The sequence below is a fragment of the Harmonia axyridis genome, chromosome 1, assembly GCF_914767665.1.
Source record: "Harmonia axyridis chromosome 1, icHarAxyr1.1, whole genome shotgun sequence".
Lineage (NCBI taxonomy): Eukaryota > Metazoa > Arthropoda > Insecta > Coleoptera > Coccinellidae > Harmonia > Harmonia axyridis.
In genome coordinates, this window is record NC_059501.1 from 76,511,235 (window position 1) to 76,529,324 (window position 18,090).

At 33.7% G+C, this 18,090-nt stretch overlaps 3 protein-coding genes across 6 annotated transcripts; all 3 read right to left on the reverse strand.

Annotated features, from left to right (window-relative positions):
• Positions 1-485: 485 nt before the first annotated feature.
• LOC123688913 (adenylate cyclase type 10-like) lies at positions 486-17,998 on the reverse strand. Of its 4 annotated transcripts, XM_045627663.1 has the most exons (28): positions 17,845-17,998; positions 17,530-17,787; positions 17,056-17,328; positions 16,270-16,484; positions 16,140-16,212; positions 15,973-16,053; positions 10,438-10,663; positions 10,163-10,359; positions 9,877-10,111; positions 9,389-9,641; positions 9,064-9,306; positions 8,736-9,007; positions 7,577-7,729; positions 7,423-7,525; positions 6,210-6,483; positions 6,009-6,155; positions 5,693-5,901; positions 5,457-5,604; positions 5,209-5,370; positions 4,893-5,005; positions 4,688-4,832; positions 2,915-3,093; positions 2,601-2,857; positions 2,008-2,219; positions 1,784-1,949; positions 885-1,139; positions 698-836; positions 486-647 (listed from the first exon to the last, which is right to left on the reverse strand). In XM_045627663.1, the coding sequence occupies exons 1-28, from the start codon at positions 17,873-17,875 to the stop codon at positions 504-506; spliced, it is 5,163 nt and encodes a 1,720-aa protein (XP_045483619.1). In that variant the 5' UTR covers positions 17,876-17,998; the 3' UTR covers positions 486-503. The 4 variants fall into 4 exon arrangements, with proteins under 4 accessions (XP_045483619.1, XP_045483620.1, XP_045483621.1 ...); XM_045627664.1 differs by lacking the exon at positions 6,009-6,155; XM_045627665.1 differs by lacking the exons at positions 10,163-10,359; positions 10,438-10,663.
• Positions 10,876-12,919, reverse strand: LOC123688916 (myosin-1-like). The gene is made up of 2 exons (XM_045627669.1): positions 11,842-12,919; positions 10,876-11,758 (listed from the first exon to the last, which is right to left on the reverse strand). The coding sequence occupies exons 1-2, from the start codon at positions 12,873-12,875 to the stop codon at positions 11,137-11,139; spliced, it is 1,656 nt and encodes a 551-aa protein (XP_045483625.1). The 5' UTR covers positions 12,876-12,919; the 3' UTR covers positions 10,876-11,136.
• On the reverse strand, positions 13,421-15,938 carry LOC123688915 (mitochondrial DNA helicase). Its single transcript, XM_045627668.1, has one exon. The coding sequence runs from the start codon at positions 15,366-15,368 to the stop codon at positions 13,509-13,511; it is 1,860 nt and encodes a 619-aa protein (XP_045483624.1). The 5' UTR covers positions 15,369-15,938; the 3' UTR covers positions 13,421-13,508.
• Positions 17,999-18,090: the final 92 nt, after the last annotated feature.

An 18,090-nucleotide genomic window follows, 5' to 3' on the forward strand; every position in this document is an offset into this window, starting at 1 on the left:
CATCAAATCTGATGAAAATCACTATTTTCTATTAGTGCCACTGACTATTTGAAAATATACTAAAAATGTTTAGCCCGTTGTACTTAACAAACAACAAATTGTTGCTCTCCTTAAAATACAAAAATAGACTATAAAGTATAATTACTTGTGTTAGAAAAAAAGTTCAATGTCTGATATCCCTAAAACATTAGGTTGGTTCTTTGACTGGAATTGAATTCAACAATAATACTAGCTGTAGAATCAATATCGATACCTTTCCTAATTTAATTATAATTTTTTACCTACAAAACTTGTATGGTAAATACTTCATTGTCATCATAGACTATTTTATCTTGATTTCAAATTGCGTAGGTGAAAATTTAAAAAAGGTAAATAATATAATTTTGTAACTGTTATCAAGTTAGGAAAGCTAAATTGCATTTTGCAATATCTCATGACTGCTAATGCATTTTACCGTTGTACACAAATATTATTTTCTAACATGATTCATTAGGAAAAGTGTTTTAATAATAAATGGGTTTAGGTAAAGTGAAACTAAATATTTTATCATTGTCTCCTTCTAATTTTTGGTGATCTAAAAGGTTATCATCGTCACAATGGCTAAGCCATTTCTCTCTAGCCGATTTACTCAACTGATCACTCCATGCCTAAAATAACTTTTTTTAATAACCGAAATTGTTCAAAACAATAAATTTACCAATTTGGAATGGTTGATGTGAACCAACTCTAATGCATTCTCATATCTTGCTGCATATATCAGAGATTTATCCAACATTTTCTGTGCTTTCTCTTCCCTGCCTTTAATGTACTCATAATAGGCTTGGAAATGTTTCAGCCTAAAAAAAATCACTATGAAAAAGCATCAGCATTATGAAATTCAGTACCTTGGGACAATAACTCTCGAAAACTTGGATGAATGCTCTAGAAATTTGAATAATTTGCAAATCATTTTATCGAGTGACTTGTGTGCTGTCATATTTTGATTATTCTTGGATTGAACTAGGCTCAAGAGGTAGCCCTCTAAAATATACATAACAGAATACGGTGCACCATAATTCGTTTTGAATAGTATATCCACATATCCTTCTATATGATCCTTCCACTTTGATGTATACTCCCAGCGTTGGTTTCTGCAATTCCTAAAAAAAGTCAAATTACAAATTAATTTCGGTTACACGATCAACATGAAATTTTGCACAAGCTTTGAAATCGTCATTCTACATCTAAAGGCAAATTTTTTCTACATCGAATCAGTAATTCTGAAATAAACAGGAAAACAATACTTCCAATTTTGCCCATTTTCAAACTCAACCTGGGCATTGGAAATCCGAACCTACCTTGAAAATTTCAAGTTTTTAGCTATTTTTGTTTGGGAGTTATCGTGTTCACAGACAGAAGGACTGAACCTATCCTTCCCTTAGCATGGTCGGCAAAAACTGAATAGGTCACAACACGCAATCTGTTGCAGAAATTGCAAAGCCTGATTTCAGCAGATCTTCCAACAAACTCCTCCTACTGCGATTATGTGCTCACTCCTATGTCTTCGGATGCATAAATAAGCAAAATTGCTTCCACTGGCCAATTGACAACTCTCTAGAGCTTCACCAAAGACCACAACCCAAAAGTAACAGTTTGGTGTGCTGTCTGATCTATTGACTCTGTTGATGGTATTGGGTTAGTGCGAGGGCTATATGAGTCTGGGTGTAAGCTTGAATGTGGCTTAGGATATTTTGATCCCAAACATTCCATTTATTAATAATTAAAATATATGATTTTTGCTTACCACAACCACATTAAACTGACGAATTCGATTCTTGCAATGGGATCCCTTAAGGATGCAAGTTGCAAATTGACGGCATAGCAGAACTTCTCACTATCCTTATACGGTATAAAAGTATAGCCTGTCTCCATTTGAAATCTCAAACAAACCACATGAAATGATAACCTACCTAACAATTGAATGTTTTTCATTGAAGTGCTAACTTAGAAAAATGGAACTTTTCTCACCAGACTGGATGCTATTGCAATCTGATTCGCTTGAATAAAAGTCTAGTTCGGTGAGCAATGCACATGCTTCTTGTAGATACGATTTCAACATCAACGACAATACTAGACGAGGAATCACCTTCAGAATCAATTTCGAATGATTCACAGATATCGCAAGTCTCAGAGCTATGTAACCAATGTAGATGGCTTTCTCCAGCTCAGAACGAGAACATCTGAAATGGCAAATCTTAGTAGTTCGAAAAAACAGGAATTAATAAAAATTTGGTGAACGATTTCTGGGATATTGAACAACTTTACCAAGAATAGGATTGAAATTTATCAAATTTTTCGTGATCACCTATGACGAAAGGACTTAATTCTTCTGTGGGGAATAATAAAGATACAATACAACTAACTTTCTCCTAATTCAAGAACGTTTTGAAAAGATAAAGTATTAGGTGATCTAAATAACTTGCAATTGGATGACTTAAAGAGAAACAATGGTGGTACTAACGCAGCGTTACGTTTTCTGTCTCCCAATAGTACTCTTAGCAATCTCATTGTAATTCTACGAGCACCTTGTAGAAAAAATAAAGTAAATAACATCTAAATACCTTAAACTTCTGATAGCTTGGTACAATTCAGCCACATATTTCAAATCGTCGGCTTCAATGTCAGAAACTTTCTTGTGGCAATAACGCAAAGAATGAATTTCTAGCGCTAGACAGTAGAAAGAATTACAATTTCTCTGTGCCACCGTTACCATATCGGTGAAGCTCTGGCAAATCATTGCAAATTCGTAATTGGCTTTGAGCGCACAATGAAGACCCCAAACAGCGGAAAGTTCAACTTTTTTCGTTTCTTCCTGCTCCTAAAATCAGTAAACATTTTTAAATGTTTTAAAATTGCATGCATCGTAAGTATTCACCAAGAACAATTGTGTCATCCAATGCAGACATTCAGCCACATCGTTGAAATATTCTGATTCATAAAGTTTCATTTGTTGTTGCAAAGTATCTGGCCATATGTACAACGAAAACTTCTGTTTCAGTTTCATAGTATAAGTTTTTATGTACCTTGCTAGATTTGACTTAGGAAACGGAGCACCTAGGTCAAAGACAATTAATAGCTTAGAAGATATGTAATCGATGTTGAGAAATTCAATTGATATTGTTAAATTTGAAATATATCACATTTATCAGTTTAAACACTCGTATAAATCATGTGAACAACGTTTTAATAGACGCACATATATGCATCTTTATTATACAGGGTGGCCATTTGAAAACGAAACAGACGAGATTACAGACGAAATAAAGTTTTTCGATAGAAATGCTCGGACAGGTCGATTTCTGTTTCGAGGGGGACAACTTAAGATGTAGGTTACGGACGCATAGCGCTTCAACCCTTGCTGCTACAACCCCCACCCCCAATTTTTGAATAGGGAAGATGGGGTGAGTGATACCTCAATTTAAAGGTATTTTTATACTGATTTCAGCACAGTAATTGTTTTTTCATTTTATGCATTAGTTCTCGAAATATTCATGCGTTAGTTAGTTAGGAAGGAAGCCACAGTCATGGTTGTTTTGAAGCTCAAAATGTCGAACACTACAAGTGCCATGAAAACACCACTTCATTTTCAAATACTTAGTTAAGAATATTTCGAGAACTAATGCATAAAATGAAAAAAAAATTACTGTGCTGAAATCAGTATAAAAATACCTTCCAAATGAGGTATCACTCACCCCATCTTCCCTATTCAAAATTTGGGGGTGAGGGTTGTAGTAGCAAGGGTTGAAGCGCTATGCGTCCGTAACCTACATCTTAAGTTGTCCCCCTCGAAACAAAAATCGACCTGTCCGAGCATTTCTATCGAAAAACTTTATTTCGTCTGTAATCTCGTCTGTTTCGTTTTCAAATGGCCACCCTGTATAGTTAAAGAAGAAAGGTGAGGAGCATGGATGAGAGAATACAAGAAGTTAGAATTTCACCAACGACAAAATAGTAATAATTAGTTCAATATGAAGAGCCATGTTGTGACTCCGGTCAGTTGATACCAACAACATGCATCTCACTCACATCTTGCAGTTACAGTCAATTTCTGTCTCTTTCCTATGCACTATCTACATATTATAAGGAGCGGTTGGTGGAGCACTGGACTAGTTATTCGGAGGTTGCGAGTTCGAGTCCCGCTCGGGGAGGTACTTTTCCGGAATTGAAAAATTGTTTGCATGCCAAAATCTTTTTCCTTGTTTTCGTATCTACATATTATTAGATCACTGTATAAAGTGGATAAAAACTAAAGAAGTACCAACACACAGTAGATAGAATGGTTTGTGAAGAGTTGAAAACTCTTCTTCCCGTACATGTTAGGAAATACAGTATGCTTGGTGCAATTAAAATTTCTCCATGTTGGTTGCGTGACTCTTTGGCGAGTAGATATTACGCCACAAGCTGTGCAATACTCGGGATAACGGCACCGCAAATTTTGGCATTTATCGGTAGAGGTACCACACTGCACTTTGGAAACGTGGAGGTGCATAAAACAGGGACCACTGAAAGGCCTTACTGATGATTCTCGCAGTAGCTCTAGGATAAAAACACCGCATTCCCAAAATAAGGATAATGAACAAGCAGATGAACTTGCAAAAATGACAATACAAGGTCCAGCAGTAATATCAGGTGAAAAAATTCTACATACCGTATTTCGCTAATGCTTTCAAAAAATATTGTTCTGCCGCTTCAATTTGACTAGTTTGATGTAGGGCCTTCCCACGTAACGCGAAAACTTTTCCCTCCAACAAACGTAGCTTCCAAGGGGGTTCATCATCACCAATACCTCGAGTCTATAAGTTGTTGAAGAGACAAGTACTGAGAGTATTCAAGATTCTACAAAACATACGTACTCTAAGATGTTCTTCGGCTATATTCAATACATTAAAGACCTCAGGGGTGTTCTCCAGGTTCAAGCAACTTTTTGAATAGGCAAATAATGCTTTCACCATTTGATCGTACTGCCCTGAAACATTATTTGGTTTTCTAGGATTATATATCGTTGGTGATGAATTTTATACATTGTCGCGCCTTTCAGAGCTTTGGGATGCGGAAAAAGAATGTACACAGTAACAAGAACACCCTTCAAATTGTCGGTACTTTGAAAGTTGAAGTTTCATTTCAGTTGGCAAAAACGTGTCGAGAAAATTATTTAGGTAGATTTATTACCTGCAAATCTATAATGTTTTGAAACTTCACCATACATGAAATTCAATATTAGTTTACACTGACAGCTGGAAAAGTCATACATTGAAAAAGTTCTAGTAAGTGAGGCTTGTTCCTTCATCTCATATAGACGTTTAGGGTTAATAATGCCCAAGGCAGAGATATCTGTAAAAGAATTGTTTTATTCTTAATGATTAGATTTGTTTTTGTCTCTGCCATCAGATCCTTGTCAGCAACTTAAATATACATACATTCGTTAGTAGAACTGATTTCAGACAATACTTCGGATAACTGTGCATGTGATCCTATGTCAGAATGATAAGAGTATGATGAATTGTGATCATCTTCAAAGGATGACTTCGACATAGATGATTTTCTGGATTTTCTAAATCTCAATGCCTGAAAATCAAATACTGATTTCAACTCAACTGCCTTGTCAATGAATAATTTGTTTATGTACTCAGTTGAGAAGTGAAAAATTCATTACTTTTTCAATTTTTCCAGTAAATTGCTCGAAGAAACCATTACCGCATGATCTGCACTTTCTTGTATTCTTCTCCAAATATCTCGCTGCTCTCAGGTGAAATTCATTTTTTTGTACTTCAGGCAATAAATTGTATGTAGCTTCGAGGAAATTGTTCGATATGAAATGCAAATAACCACAAGAGGCATATTTGGGCAAATCAATACAGCAGTCTGTAAGTATAGGTATAGGTATTTTTTAAAAATGTGAATGTGTCAACTTGAAGTTAAAAGCAGATATATCATCTGTACTATATGTCTGAGAATATAGCACACCAAACCTGGGATATCCAATCCTTGACAGTAGCATTCAACTCTATTTTCATACTCTATTTGTTCTCTAGATCTTATAAGCATATTGTCACCCGCTTCTGTGAAATCCCCCCTAGAGCATGCAAAAATCCTGTGTTCGAATAGTCTTTGTACAGCTATCAAAGATAATTAATTTGTTACGAGGCAAATAATTGAAAATTTACGGATACCTTCAGCTTTTCCTCTCTTGCTAAATGAGGGTCCAACCACATATTCTAACATAGTGCGAGGAAATTGCCAACCGAGTACAGATCCACACTTAACCACAAGTTGTTCAGAGTATAATAGAGAATCGAATGTTTTGATAACGTACACCTCTTCAGTCTGTTCTTGGTGTTTGTCAAAATTTAGAAAACCTTGAGTTGTAATACACGCCTTCACTTCCTGGTGGCAATCGAACAGTTTCTTAATTTCCTCTCTTATTCTGATGTCAGTAAACTCGTCCTAGAAAAGATTAAAAGAAATAACAGTAGCCAATAAGATTTCTTACAGTATTGAACAATATTTGTAATATAATGCAATTCAATTTATTTCCTTCAAAATAGAGTATAGATTAACCAAAATCTATACATATTGCAGCTAGAATGAGTTTCGATCACATTAGCCTAGGCATGATTGCTCATCTGCCATTGCCCAATCAGAGAAATTTTAAGTTGAATGTACAGGGTGGGCAAATAAGCGAGGTAAGCGGCTATATCTCAGGATCCACTCATCGTAGAGACTTGCGGTAAAAATTCTTACCACTAAAGTGTACAAGAAAACGCACTGGAAATTGTTTTGAAGTTCATACCTCTACCGCTAGGGGGCTTAATAGCTATCGTCGAGTAGAAAAAAGAAATTCACTCGAAAATGTTTCATATAAAGTTGAAGAAAAAATATCATCACTGTAATCCTTGGAAAATTCTCTATCTTTTTGAATTGTCACTTTCTATTTTACGACATCAAATAAGGGTAGGGGAAAGGGAGGAATCTTACTGATTGAAATGCCTGTTACTTCAGTTTGCCTCAAAATTTTTGAGCAAATTAGATCTCGTCTGAGAGATAATATCTTGTTGATTGAGGATATCAACAAGATATTATCTCTTATTTGCCCACCCTGTACATTTATTTGAAATTTCAAGTGAAAAAAACAAAAAAATTTCAACAAATTAAGATTAAAATTGGGATTTCAGTTGATTGGCTAGATCTATTGTTCTAATAACCCAGTCCCCAGGAGATCGTTTATCATGTAGACGAACCGAAAACATTTTTAAAAGCCATCTGCTGACAGGACCCTAAATCCCCTAAGTTTTGTCTTGTTATATAAGAAAATAATGATTATTTTTGTGATAATACAATGCAATAAAAGGAAAGAGGACTTTACATATTTCCAAGTGAACTCACCCTGCAACTATCGACAAATTTAAACCAAGGATCACCAAGATTATTTTCCTCAGTTTGTTCCTCCATAATTCTCTTCCAAACCATTAACTGATTATCGGTCAGTCTACGAACAAAAAAATCAGCAACAATACTTTGGTATTTTGCCTTTTCTCACCTCATCATCATGTACAAAGGCGGGACAACTAGGCCATTATCATATACTTGCCTATAGGTCATAGGTTTTGTAATAATAGCCTCTGCCTGTTGTAAGCATATTAAAAAATTCTTTATCCAACCAGGGTTTCCATTGCTCTTTGACTGTATCGCACTTCAAATCAAGATTCAATCAGAATCAATGGGGATTATGAATACTAGAACTATACAGGAAGGCCCAACACAAACTTTTCTATGTCTACTTCGATTTAAGTTATGAAGTTTTCAGAGTCTTTTTTCAACAGGGGTTGTCCATTAATCACGTGAGGCTTGAAAGGGGGGGGAGGGGTTTGATAAAAATCACGAAAATATCACTAGGGGGAGGGAGGGTGTAGTAAGATATCACGTGTATTTATTTTTTCGTCAAACGCGCGATTTTTAAACAAATATTAAGCGGAACGGCGCGGCGTGTAATGACCTTGACTACATTAAATATATTCATGTACTAGTACAATACATTTTTTTCCTATGATTACACTCTTTGTTTATTATTATTGTTATGGCAATCAAAAAAAACTTGCAACCTGGTGTAGACATTTTTATTATGGTCCTTAATTTCAGAATAAAATAAGATTATAGTTTATACCTGTATTTAAATTAAGATAATATTCAGAAAATTTTAAGATTCGTTGTAGGTACTAAAAATACACGTGATGTTGAGAAGGGGGAGGGGGGGTGGTCTTAAACCTCACTACGTATCACCAATGGGGGAGGGGGGGTTGAAAAATGCTAAAAAAAGATCACGTGATTAATGGACAACCCCACAGAAGGTAGAAGTCATAATTTCAACATAAATAAAAATTTAACATGATAGAAAAAATTGAAGATTGCTTTGAAAGTGCCTGTGAAGTTCTCTTGAAAATAACACATGGTTTATTTCATTAATGATTTTTCAACTTGACATTATGCATATTTTACATAGGCGATTTTCAATGAAATGTTCAATTTTGATGAATTCCACCACTTGTTAAAAACCAGTTAAAAAACAAGCAAACGGATAACAAATGAATATATGTGTATTATAGCTTTTGAATTACTCCATTTTAATGTGACTATTTGTTTTATTATTCAAAACCTCCACCTTCTTTGGTTAGGCCTGCCTGTAGCCAAACATTGCATACTTTTCTAATTCTGGTGGAATTGCCTCAACTTCGATCATCTGGCAAGCAAGTGCAGCTTGATACATTTTGTCTAACGGTTGCAATCTCAAATATGTCACTCTCTTGGATTTGAAAACCCATCTTCGTGTTTCAGATTTACTCTTCTTATGAGGTCGCATTGATCCAACCATGAATATATTCCTGACCTTCAAAATTTGCTGAAGTACTTGCCATGTCACATCATCCATTATCATCATTTTCTCAATAACAAAAATTTGAGGCCATTTGAATACCTCAAAGTAAATATATTGAATACGAAACGAAAAAAATAAATAAGATTACACCTTACTATAAATGCTAGATACTGCAGTACCACACCAACATATATCACTTTGTCTTCTTCAGTCGAATTAAGGTAGTATTCAGACATTGGAAAATTTATCTCAAACACTTCATTCAATGAGCAAAGGTAATTTTTCTGCTCAAAATCAGCCAAGTACGATTTGAATGTTTCCAGTTTCAAATGTTTAGGAGCTTTTGGAGCAATTCCCATAGGCACAAAAAACATTTGCTTAAGAACATTGTAAGGATTCTACAAAAAAGTAATTTCACACAAATAATTCAGCAAAACAAAGTTATCACTTAGACTAGTAACAATGAAAAATGTGACTTACATGTGTTGCATTTTCTGCTGAAATTACTTGAAAAGAGAGATCAGGGGGAGTGATATACATAAATTCTTCCACTAATCGGGTTTTCCCTAATTTTGCTTCACCTTCTATTAAAATCATTTTGATTAATCTTTCAGATTTCCCATCAGAGTTGCACGATTCTAAGAAAATTTTCAATAGTCTTTTATAAAGGTGTAATTCTTCGCTTCTACCTAATATTGGATATGTTGGAACAGTCAATATTTTACTTGCATCACTGAAATAATAATAGAAAAGTTTCCTCAGTGCAAGAAACATAAACAATAAAAAATTAATAAAGCAATAAAACATTTTAATCTATTTATAAATTGTAGAAAAGCAACAAATTCCTATTTAAAAGTGACAGTTTCAGAAATTAGTCAGAGTATAATATTATGTATTCTTGTTATCGAGCCAAATTTGAAAAAAATGGTTTTAAATATTCAGAGCAATAAAAGGTGAATAGAACTCACAAAATTGCATATTTAAATTCATATACAGGTCCTGGATTTTTTATGCCCTTGAGATGTATAAATTTCTGTTGTTCGAAGTAAGATTCTCTCATTTTGCAATTTATGAAAGTTTCATTACAACATGTCACTTTATCAGGATAAGCCACCATGAGCCTAGCAGCTTTATTAACAGTCAGGCCTATAACTGTGTACTCCCTTCTTAAGGTATGTCCAAAGACTCCGCAATATGTCTTCCCTGAAAAAAAATTGTAGTATCTTCTAGAAATGTAAGTTGACATTAACAAACCTGTAGAAATACCAATTGAGACATTTTTAACTTTTGATAAGACATAGAGATCTTCATAAATCAATCCTGCGCACCTTAAAGCATTACGGCACTCTAAATCTTTTTTCAGTCCTCTTAGTCCGAAGATAATAACACACATAAGATCTTTATCAAAGTATGATACTTTATTGATGCATCCACTGAATTTTTGAATATGACTGGAAATTTTCACTTTTTGAAGCTTTCAATTACGAAAATGATAAAATAATGTGAATGTATACTCGGAAGAGCCTCACATTGTGATGATTCTGTAGATTCTCTTGACAAGGCTTATAAGAGAGTCAAACGTCATAGAATGGGGCACAATATTGATCATGAGTACAGTCACTTGTCTCAATTCTGTCAAATATTCTAAAGGTTCATTTAATTCAATCCTTTGCATTACAGGAGGGATGATAAATTTTTTCAAATTGTCATAGAGTTTCTCTGCATTATTAACGGCTTCGTTAACAACAGGCCTCACTGAAACGAACTCATTAGAAATTTTTCCTTATAGTCACAATTATGAAAATGTATTACTGAAAAGAAAACATTTAGTAGGAATGTATTTGATGATGGGCTATGCCTTACAATCGAATTCCTTTATTCAAATTGCTTCCTTAGGAGTACAGCTTTTTTCAACTCAAATTTAGAATATGTAAATAAATAATTTCAACAATATAATTAAAAAATAATTGGTTTTCGATATTTTTGAAAATTTTATTTTTAATTGTATAAAAAACTACATAAAATTTCCAATATTCAGGAATGCATATGAAAACAAATTCTTCAGATAAAATATAATGGCATAAACGCTACCATTTCTTGATAATTTCGTAAAAAAAAGATACTCACATACAAATATAAACATACAATTTGTTCAATTCATCTAAAAAAATAAAAACATTTTCAACAATCACAATTAAAATTTTTTGTCACTCTTTCACAAAGGAATTTCACGATTTGCTACTGGTCACAGAAGTAACTGCAAATGCCTGCTTCTTCAGTTCTTCAAACATATTTCGAATAGACTGTTTATTTTTTAATGTACTTTGATTATTGTCATTACTCCGTTTGAATTGCCCTTCTGATAATGTTGTTGGTTCACCAGAAGGCAAATCCTGAAATGATTTAAAATCTTTTTGGGTAAACATAGGATTTTCACTGGTAGCTAATGAAAGATTCGATTGATTTTCACTTTCATTATTCTCTTTTTCTTTCATCACCCAGGCGTTTTCAGTTTCTAGTGAATTAGAACTGGGCAACTCAGTTAAGGCATTATTATGTATATCCATCAACTGTTCGTTGACTACATCCTGAAGTTGAGACATTTCAGACCGAATCTCACTTATCTGCTTATCTCTAACAGTGAGAATTGCTATATATTTTTCTTTTTCCATATTAGCCAGTGCCAGCTGGTGTTTCAATTTAGTACACTCTTGTTCTGCTTTCAATTGTACTTGCTTCAATTCTTGTGTTACAGTCTTAAGTTCATAGCTTGTATGGACAGATTGGGAGTCAACTACATCCGTCAGTTTGTTAACTTGAAGCTGCAGCTCATTCTTCTCTTCTTCTAACCTAATAATTTTTGAATTAAAATCTGTACTTGAAGAAATTGTAACATATTGTTGAAAAAAAAAATTAATTCAATGATAACTTACCTTTGAATGGTTACTGATACTAGCTGGTCGGTCTGTATTTCTAAATCACCTACCCTCTTCTTCAAAAATTTCACATTCTCTCTTTCTGTCTTCAATTGCTCTTCCAAATCCTCCTTCTCACTTTTCAATCTCCCACAAAGCATCTCCATTTGCCTACAACTTGACTCAAGTTTCTTAGTACTTCCTTCCATAATTTTTTGAATTATTTCCGCATCTTCATATTTCTGAACAGTTTGACAACTTCTGTTCATTTTTGGTTTTCGAATTTCTTCCTCAGCCCTTTTAGCCTGAAGAACAGAGTTGGAACTGGAGGATTTTCTAATTGGAATGGCATCAGAGGAATGTTGTAGTTTAATTGCAGATGCTATCTCAGGAGGAACTCTAGTAAGCGCATGTTGCATATCCATTATAATTTGTTGTAAATTATTGTCTTCGGGTAGATCAGTTTGTAACTTAAATTGTAGTTCCCTTGCTAAAAAATGAAGCGTCCTCAATGGATCAAAACTGCTGAATTTTGAAGGATTTTCATTATTTGTAGTTTGCAATAATCTTCCCCAGGGCTCTCTGTCACCTGCCGCATTGGATCTTGATCTAGGTTTGGATTTAATAGGTATTTCAACACCTGCATTCTCTACATATATTTCCTTGTGCATATTTATATTTCCTTCAGGTATACAAGCAGTGCAACCTTTAGCAGAATTTATATTCTGAGATCTGCCAGGAGGAGGCTTCGTCTTTGAATATTTATTAACACTTGATTTTGGTTTCATATTGTTTGTAGTCGTCTTAATTCCTGATGTTGAAAATGAAGATTTTTCTTTACGAAATAACCTAGACATGTAAGCTTCACAATTACTGGCTGTATCCATGCTTTGGTTTTGTGACTTTTTCATTTGACTGATGCTATTGTCACTTATACGAAAATTTTTGTCTGGAAAATCCAAGACAAATTCGTACACAATTGAATTCACTGGCAGTATTTTGTTTATTTTGAAATTCAAATAAGTGCCAGTTATCATAGATTCTGTTGACATTTCACTTCTTTTTATTGTCACATTTTCTATTGATTTTCATTATTTCGGAAATTGATTATTTTCAAATGGAAATGACGATTACTCTGTTACTATAACTATAAGAAAAATAGAAAACAAAATTATAATTTTAATGGTGAAGTTTTTCTGAGAACAGAATTTGTCTTTTGTGCGCTCTAAAAGAAAAACCCTTAGAATAAATAATTCTATGTTCTGAGAAAAAAACAAATATAAGACTAGTACTGTGTGAAAAAACACAAATTTATTCAAAACAAAACTACGAGTTTCCTAAAAGTACATGAATTAGAAAATTTCCTCTTTATAGATAGCACCCATAGCCAAACAGAAATGAAAATGGCACTTTCCTTAACGTTATCCGACTTATTTGAATTTTTCTTCGACTTACGTTAGGACTATGTCCTGATACATTTTTCAAGTTAATCCCATTTTAATATTGGATATATTATATAAAATTTAAATACTATCTGTTTTTTGGAATATATCAAAGTTCTTTCATATACATTATATGCAATCAAATCATATGAAAATTATATTAAGTATTTATTTACAAATATACATCAGATCAATATCTGTTAAAAAATATCACAAATTGCAGTTGATTTAATATTCAATGGTTTATTCCAAAAGTATATCCCGTTTTACTTGTTCGGAAGCTGAGTGTTCGGGAGATACTTCCGACTTCTTCTTCTTTTTAGGTGCATAACTCAAAGAGTCTTTATCAAAATCAAGAGCCATAACACCCAAGTCTCCACTATATCTATTTTTGGCAACTTGAAGATACTTTTTACCACGAGGACCTGTAAGTCTTTTATCCTGAATGAGGAGTACATTATCTGCTTCTTGAGAGGCTTTAGCTCCACCAAATATAGAGCTTGTGGTCAACTCTTCATCTACCCTTTCTTTTCTAGGATGAATAACGAGTGTCACATGACAATTTTTTCTTGACGCAAAAGTCCTAAAAGCTGCCACTATAGCATCCTGTTTCCAATATCTATCCATATGTTTAGATTCTTCTGTAACACCCATCATAAATTGTAGATTGTCTATTATAACATGGCTAATGTCGTGAACATAAGCAGCATGCTCAACTGCCTCCATCACAACTTTTATACTTTGTTGACCATGAAATGTCATATAGTACAGGGGCAACTTTTCAAATTCATCTGCCCATGTTTCAAATAAATGCAAATTTTTTTCTAATGGCATTCCAACCATTTGTTGCATCATCGTTCTTGCTAATCTGGCATTTCTAATTTCAAAACTACCCCATAATGTACTTACACCTTGCAATGCTAAATCAAGAGAATATTCACTGATAAATGTTGTTTTACCACTTCCAGTTGGTCCTGTTAACACAGTCATCTCCCCCATACGGTGGCCTTTAAGAATTTTATTGAGCGAAGGAAATCTTTGCCATTTGATACCCTCTACTTGATCCATATTTTGAAGATCAGATAAAACATCCTGTCTAAGTGAAGCAAAGGTTGTTATTGATTTATGCCATAAACGTTGAGCATTATTTATCAATGATATGAAGTCTTGAGCTTTATCTAAATGAGGTAAAGCTGCTTTTGAATTATTAGGGCGTACACAATAGCATCTCTTTTCACCTAACTTCTTGCCAAACCTCCGTGCAGTATCCCAAGCTTGAGTATCTGAACCTAACCATAACACTATCTTTTTATATTTCTCTAAAGTTGGTAAAACATACTGAGGTAAACTTTTGATACCGTTAGGAGAGCAAATTGTAGTTGCATTAATATTAGAAGTAGATAAAATTAAAAAATCTGCAAGGTTTCCAACTAATACTGCAACATCTGTAGCTTTTGTAGGAGTTCCTTTTAAAAGTCCTCCACATTTAGTATCTGGAAAAGTAGTTATCCCGTTTCCAATAATTTTATATCCTACAACTTCACCATCAGCATTTTGAAGAGGAAAATAAATTTCACTCAATTTTCCATCAACTCTTAGCTTGAGGGATTCTAATGCAATTTTGTCTACAACTGGAAGTTTTAACTTTTTCAGGAGTTTATGTAGAGCGTTTTGGTCTAATGCACCTATCGGAATTGTCGACTGTTGAAGAGATTTAACTGATTCTTCTATTTTCAAAGAATTTCCAAGTACTTCTTCCCATTTAAGATTAGGCGGTTTTTTTCCATTTCTAGTTAGATAAGTTAGCAGAAAATCCCACTCACCACTATGTTTACATTTTGGACACATAAAGAGACCAGTCGTTTTATTGACATACAGTGTAGAAATAGTGGGCTTTGAATTCAGTTTACAAATGGGACATTGTGTTTTAAAACATGTGTGACCTTCTTCAAACTCAATATTTGAAGATTTAAATGTCTTTTTTATAGATGAAGAAGAAACAGAGGGAACATCTTCTACCGAAGCGTTCTTGAAGGTTTTTATGATATAAGAATATTTAAAAAGGGCTACATTATTTTTCCTTAAATTTCTAAGAAGGAACATTTCTTAGATATCTATTTAAAAACTTTTTCTAAGATTTTATGTGTAGAAACAATGAAAATTCAAAAATATAACCCCAAAAATTGAAAATGGTGTGGTGGTCATAGAAATCAGTAATTATTGTTTTTCACTCGATGAACATTAGAATTAGATTAAATAATTTTATTTTAGAAATCATTACATGGCCGTATTCAGCAGACGAAACCGTTGTGAATATCTTATGAATTTTCTGCTGCTTAAGGTAAAATTGTTGAGAAAGAGTCCAGCGGAAAAGGTTAAATAATGGTTCAGAAATTCTCCACAATAGCGCTAGTATAGCCAAAGGGACCCAAAAAGACGAACACACTTTCAACCTTACTTCTTGCTTTATCTCTATAATTTGTACTTGTATTTTTGTCGTTTCCTATGAAATTTATCCTCTAGCTGCACTTGTCCCACCAATTTGGGTCAGTTAAACGCCCAACGGACACTTTTGAAACGGGAAGATTATTCTCCCTATTTGACGTGAAACATCTTTGCTGATTCGTTGTGTTACTAGCGCTATTATTATGATAATTCAGAACTTATATCTATATTTTATAAGAGTTGAAAAACTTCAAGAACTTACGAGAGAATTCAGCTGACTGCTCTTTAATAATATTTGAACCTTTGCTAGATGACGAGCTTCCTGAGTCATTATCTTCAGGAACTAAAAGTTGTAAGAGTTATCAACAAGATTTTTAATCAATTGGTTTTAGGTATCTCAGACTTAATATATATGTGTATTTTACTTACCATTAGCGTGCACCAGAACTCTTTTATTCATATATTTTTGAACTTGTCTCCAACTTTCTCCTACTCCAAGAATCTACCAATATTTCAGTATAGGATATTTCTTAAGCTCGTAACAATAATACCTACGTACCCGGAAAAACTTTCCTTCGAGAACTTTCTCTGCTAGGTAAGAAGACGCATCAACAAAGGCATATGTTTTTTCGGATACTATTATATCCCCAGCGTGACATATCTCCAAGATATCTTTAGTATCCAAAATGGGTTGACCTACTTCTATGTAATGCGATAACAGGGAATCCCCGATCAAAGAAAACAATACTGCACCTGATGATATTGCCAACTTAACTGAAAGTAACAATTCATCAAATAAATTAATGATTATTTGATACGCCTGCATTTCAGTATTGTTCTTAGGGAAGCATATGAAAAATCATTACCTTCAAAAAAACATAAATTAGATTATTACATTTGTCGAACTAACGGTTTTCTGTTAGTTCTTAACTTAATGATCGTTAGTTACTTCATGAGTAAAGATCATCAGTTAATTAAAGATAATCTTTTCCCTCTATCATGAAAAAATGCTAAGCCCCGATAGCCCCTCATGACCTGTCAATGAAATGTTCCGAATTTTCAATTATTATACTATTTTTGCTACCAGAATTTAAAAAATCGAGAACCAGTTGTGGTAGTGATTAAAAAAGACTGTTAATTCTTTGATAAAATCACAGGTCATGAAATCACAACTCTCGACTACTGTTACTTTAGCGGAAAACAGTTATTTCATTCGCAACATAGAATATATCAATTTTATTCTATGGTTCGCGATACAGCGACATTCTGGAAGAACTAAACACCTTGAAAAATCAACTTATTCAACCCTAAAAGTTATAGATTGAGGTCAAAATCTATTAAATACCTCTAAGAGTAACTCCCACATCTGTCATAAAGTTATTATGGCCTTTCTGAATTACTAAGGCACAGTTAATAGCTTCTTGAATATAATCGCGTCTTGAGAATTCTTCACATTTCCATAACGCTAGGAAAGCATCTCCTGAAAATTTAATAACATCTCCTCCATGCGACATTATTTCTTGTACCATAGCTCCTATGAAATTAGTCAACATATCAGTTAATCTAGTAGGTCCACCGCTACCAATCTGATTGTATTTTTCGCACAGTTCTGTAAACCCTAAAAAAAAAGAATTAAGCTTCCCATTCATAGTCACGATTTCTGACGATACGATGATCCGAAAATGCCACTATTGGTTGGATTATTTCTCGCCATCATTCATTTGAAATAATCAACCAATAGGGGCATTTTCGGATCATCGTATAGGTACAAAACCCAACAGCGTAATATTTGGTTTTGTACAATTTTTTTTTCCAATACCTGATACATCTCCACATAAAATGCATGCATCGAATGTTTTCGAAGTATAATCGTTCACATTCAAAATAATTTCATCGGGTACAAAGGAGGACAAAATAGTTGTTTTATACACGAGCACTAGATCCTGATCGCACCTTTCTTGCAAAAGTGAACCACCTTCAGTCATAGTATCATCAAGACTCGTTTCTTCTAATGTTTGCTCTTCATAAGCAGAAGTTCTCATTGCCCAAACATATTCCTCTTGATCCAAAATAGAAACTAAAAATAAATGTTGAAAAGAAATATATTTTACATTTACATTTACAAAGATCTTACAAAAATCTCCTGAATGCTTCCTTCGAATCATTATTACAATAAATTTCAACTTTATAATTAAAATTTATCTGAAACAAAAAACCTCCCCAATTCAAACTATATTTTGAAAGTGACAAACTGGTATTTACACAAAAAAAAATCGGAAACCACTGAAGTGAAGCTTGGAGGTTTTGAGCGCTCGTTCATTTATCTTCCAATTGCGAAATGGCTATATTTAGGGAACACCTTGTTGGGTTGTGTACATTA

Coding starts and splice junctions, on each gene's coding strand:
- LOC123688915 (XM_045627668.1), bottom strand. CDS start 15,368: ATGTTCCTTCTTAGAAATTTAAGGAAAAATAATGTAGCCCTTTTTAAA.
- LOC123688916 (XM_045627669.1), bottom strand. CDS start 12,875: ATGTCAACAGAATCTATGATAACTGGCACTTATTTGAATTTCAAAATA. Junction 11,759..11,841: donor GTATCAGTAACCATTCAAAG/GTAAGTTATCAT, acceptor AAAAATTATTAG/GTTAGAAGAAGAGAAGAATG.
- LOC123688913 (XM_045627663.1), bottom strand. CDS start 17,875: ATGATTCGAAGGAAGCATTCAGGAGATTTTT. Junction 10,112..10,162: donor CTCAATTGGTATTTCTACAG/GTTTGTTAATGT, acceptor ATTTTTTTTCAG/GGAAGACATATTGCGGAGTC. Junction 7,730..8,735: donor ATTCCACCAGAATTAGAAAA/GTATGCAATGTT, acceptor CTTGATTTGAAG/TGCGATACAGTCAAAGAGCA.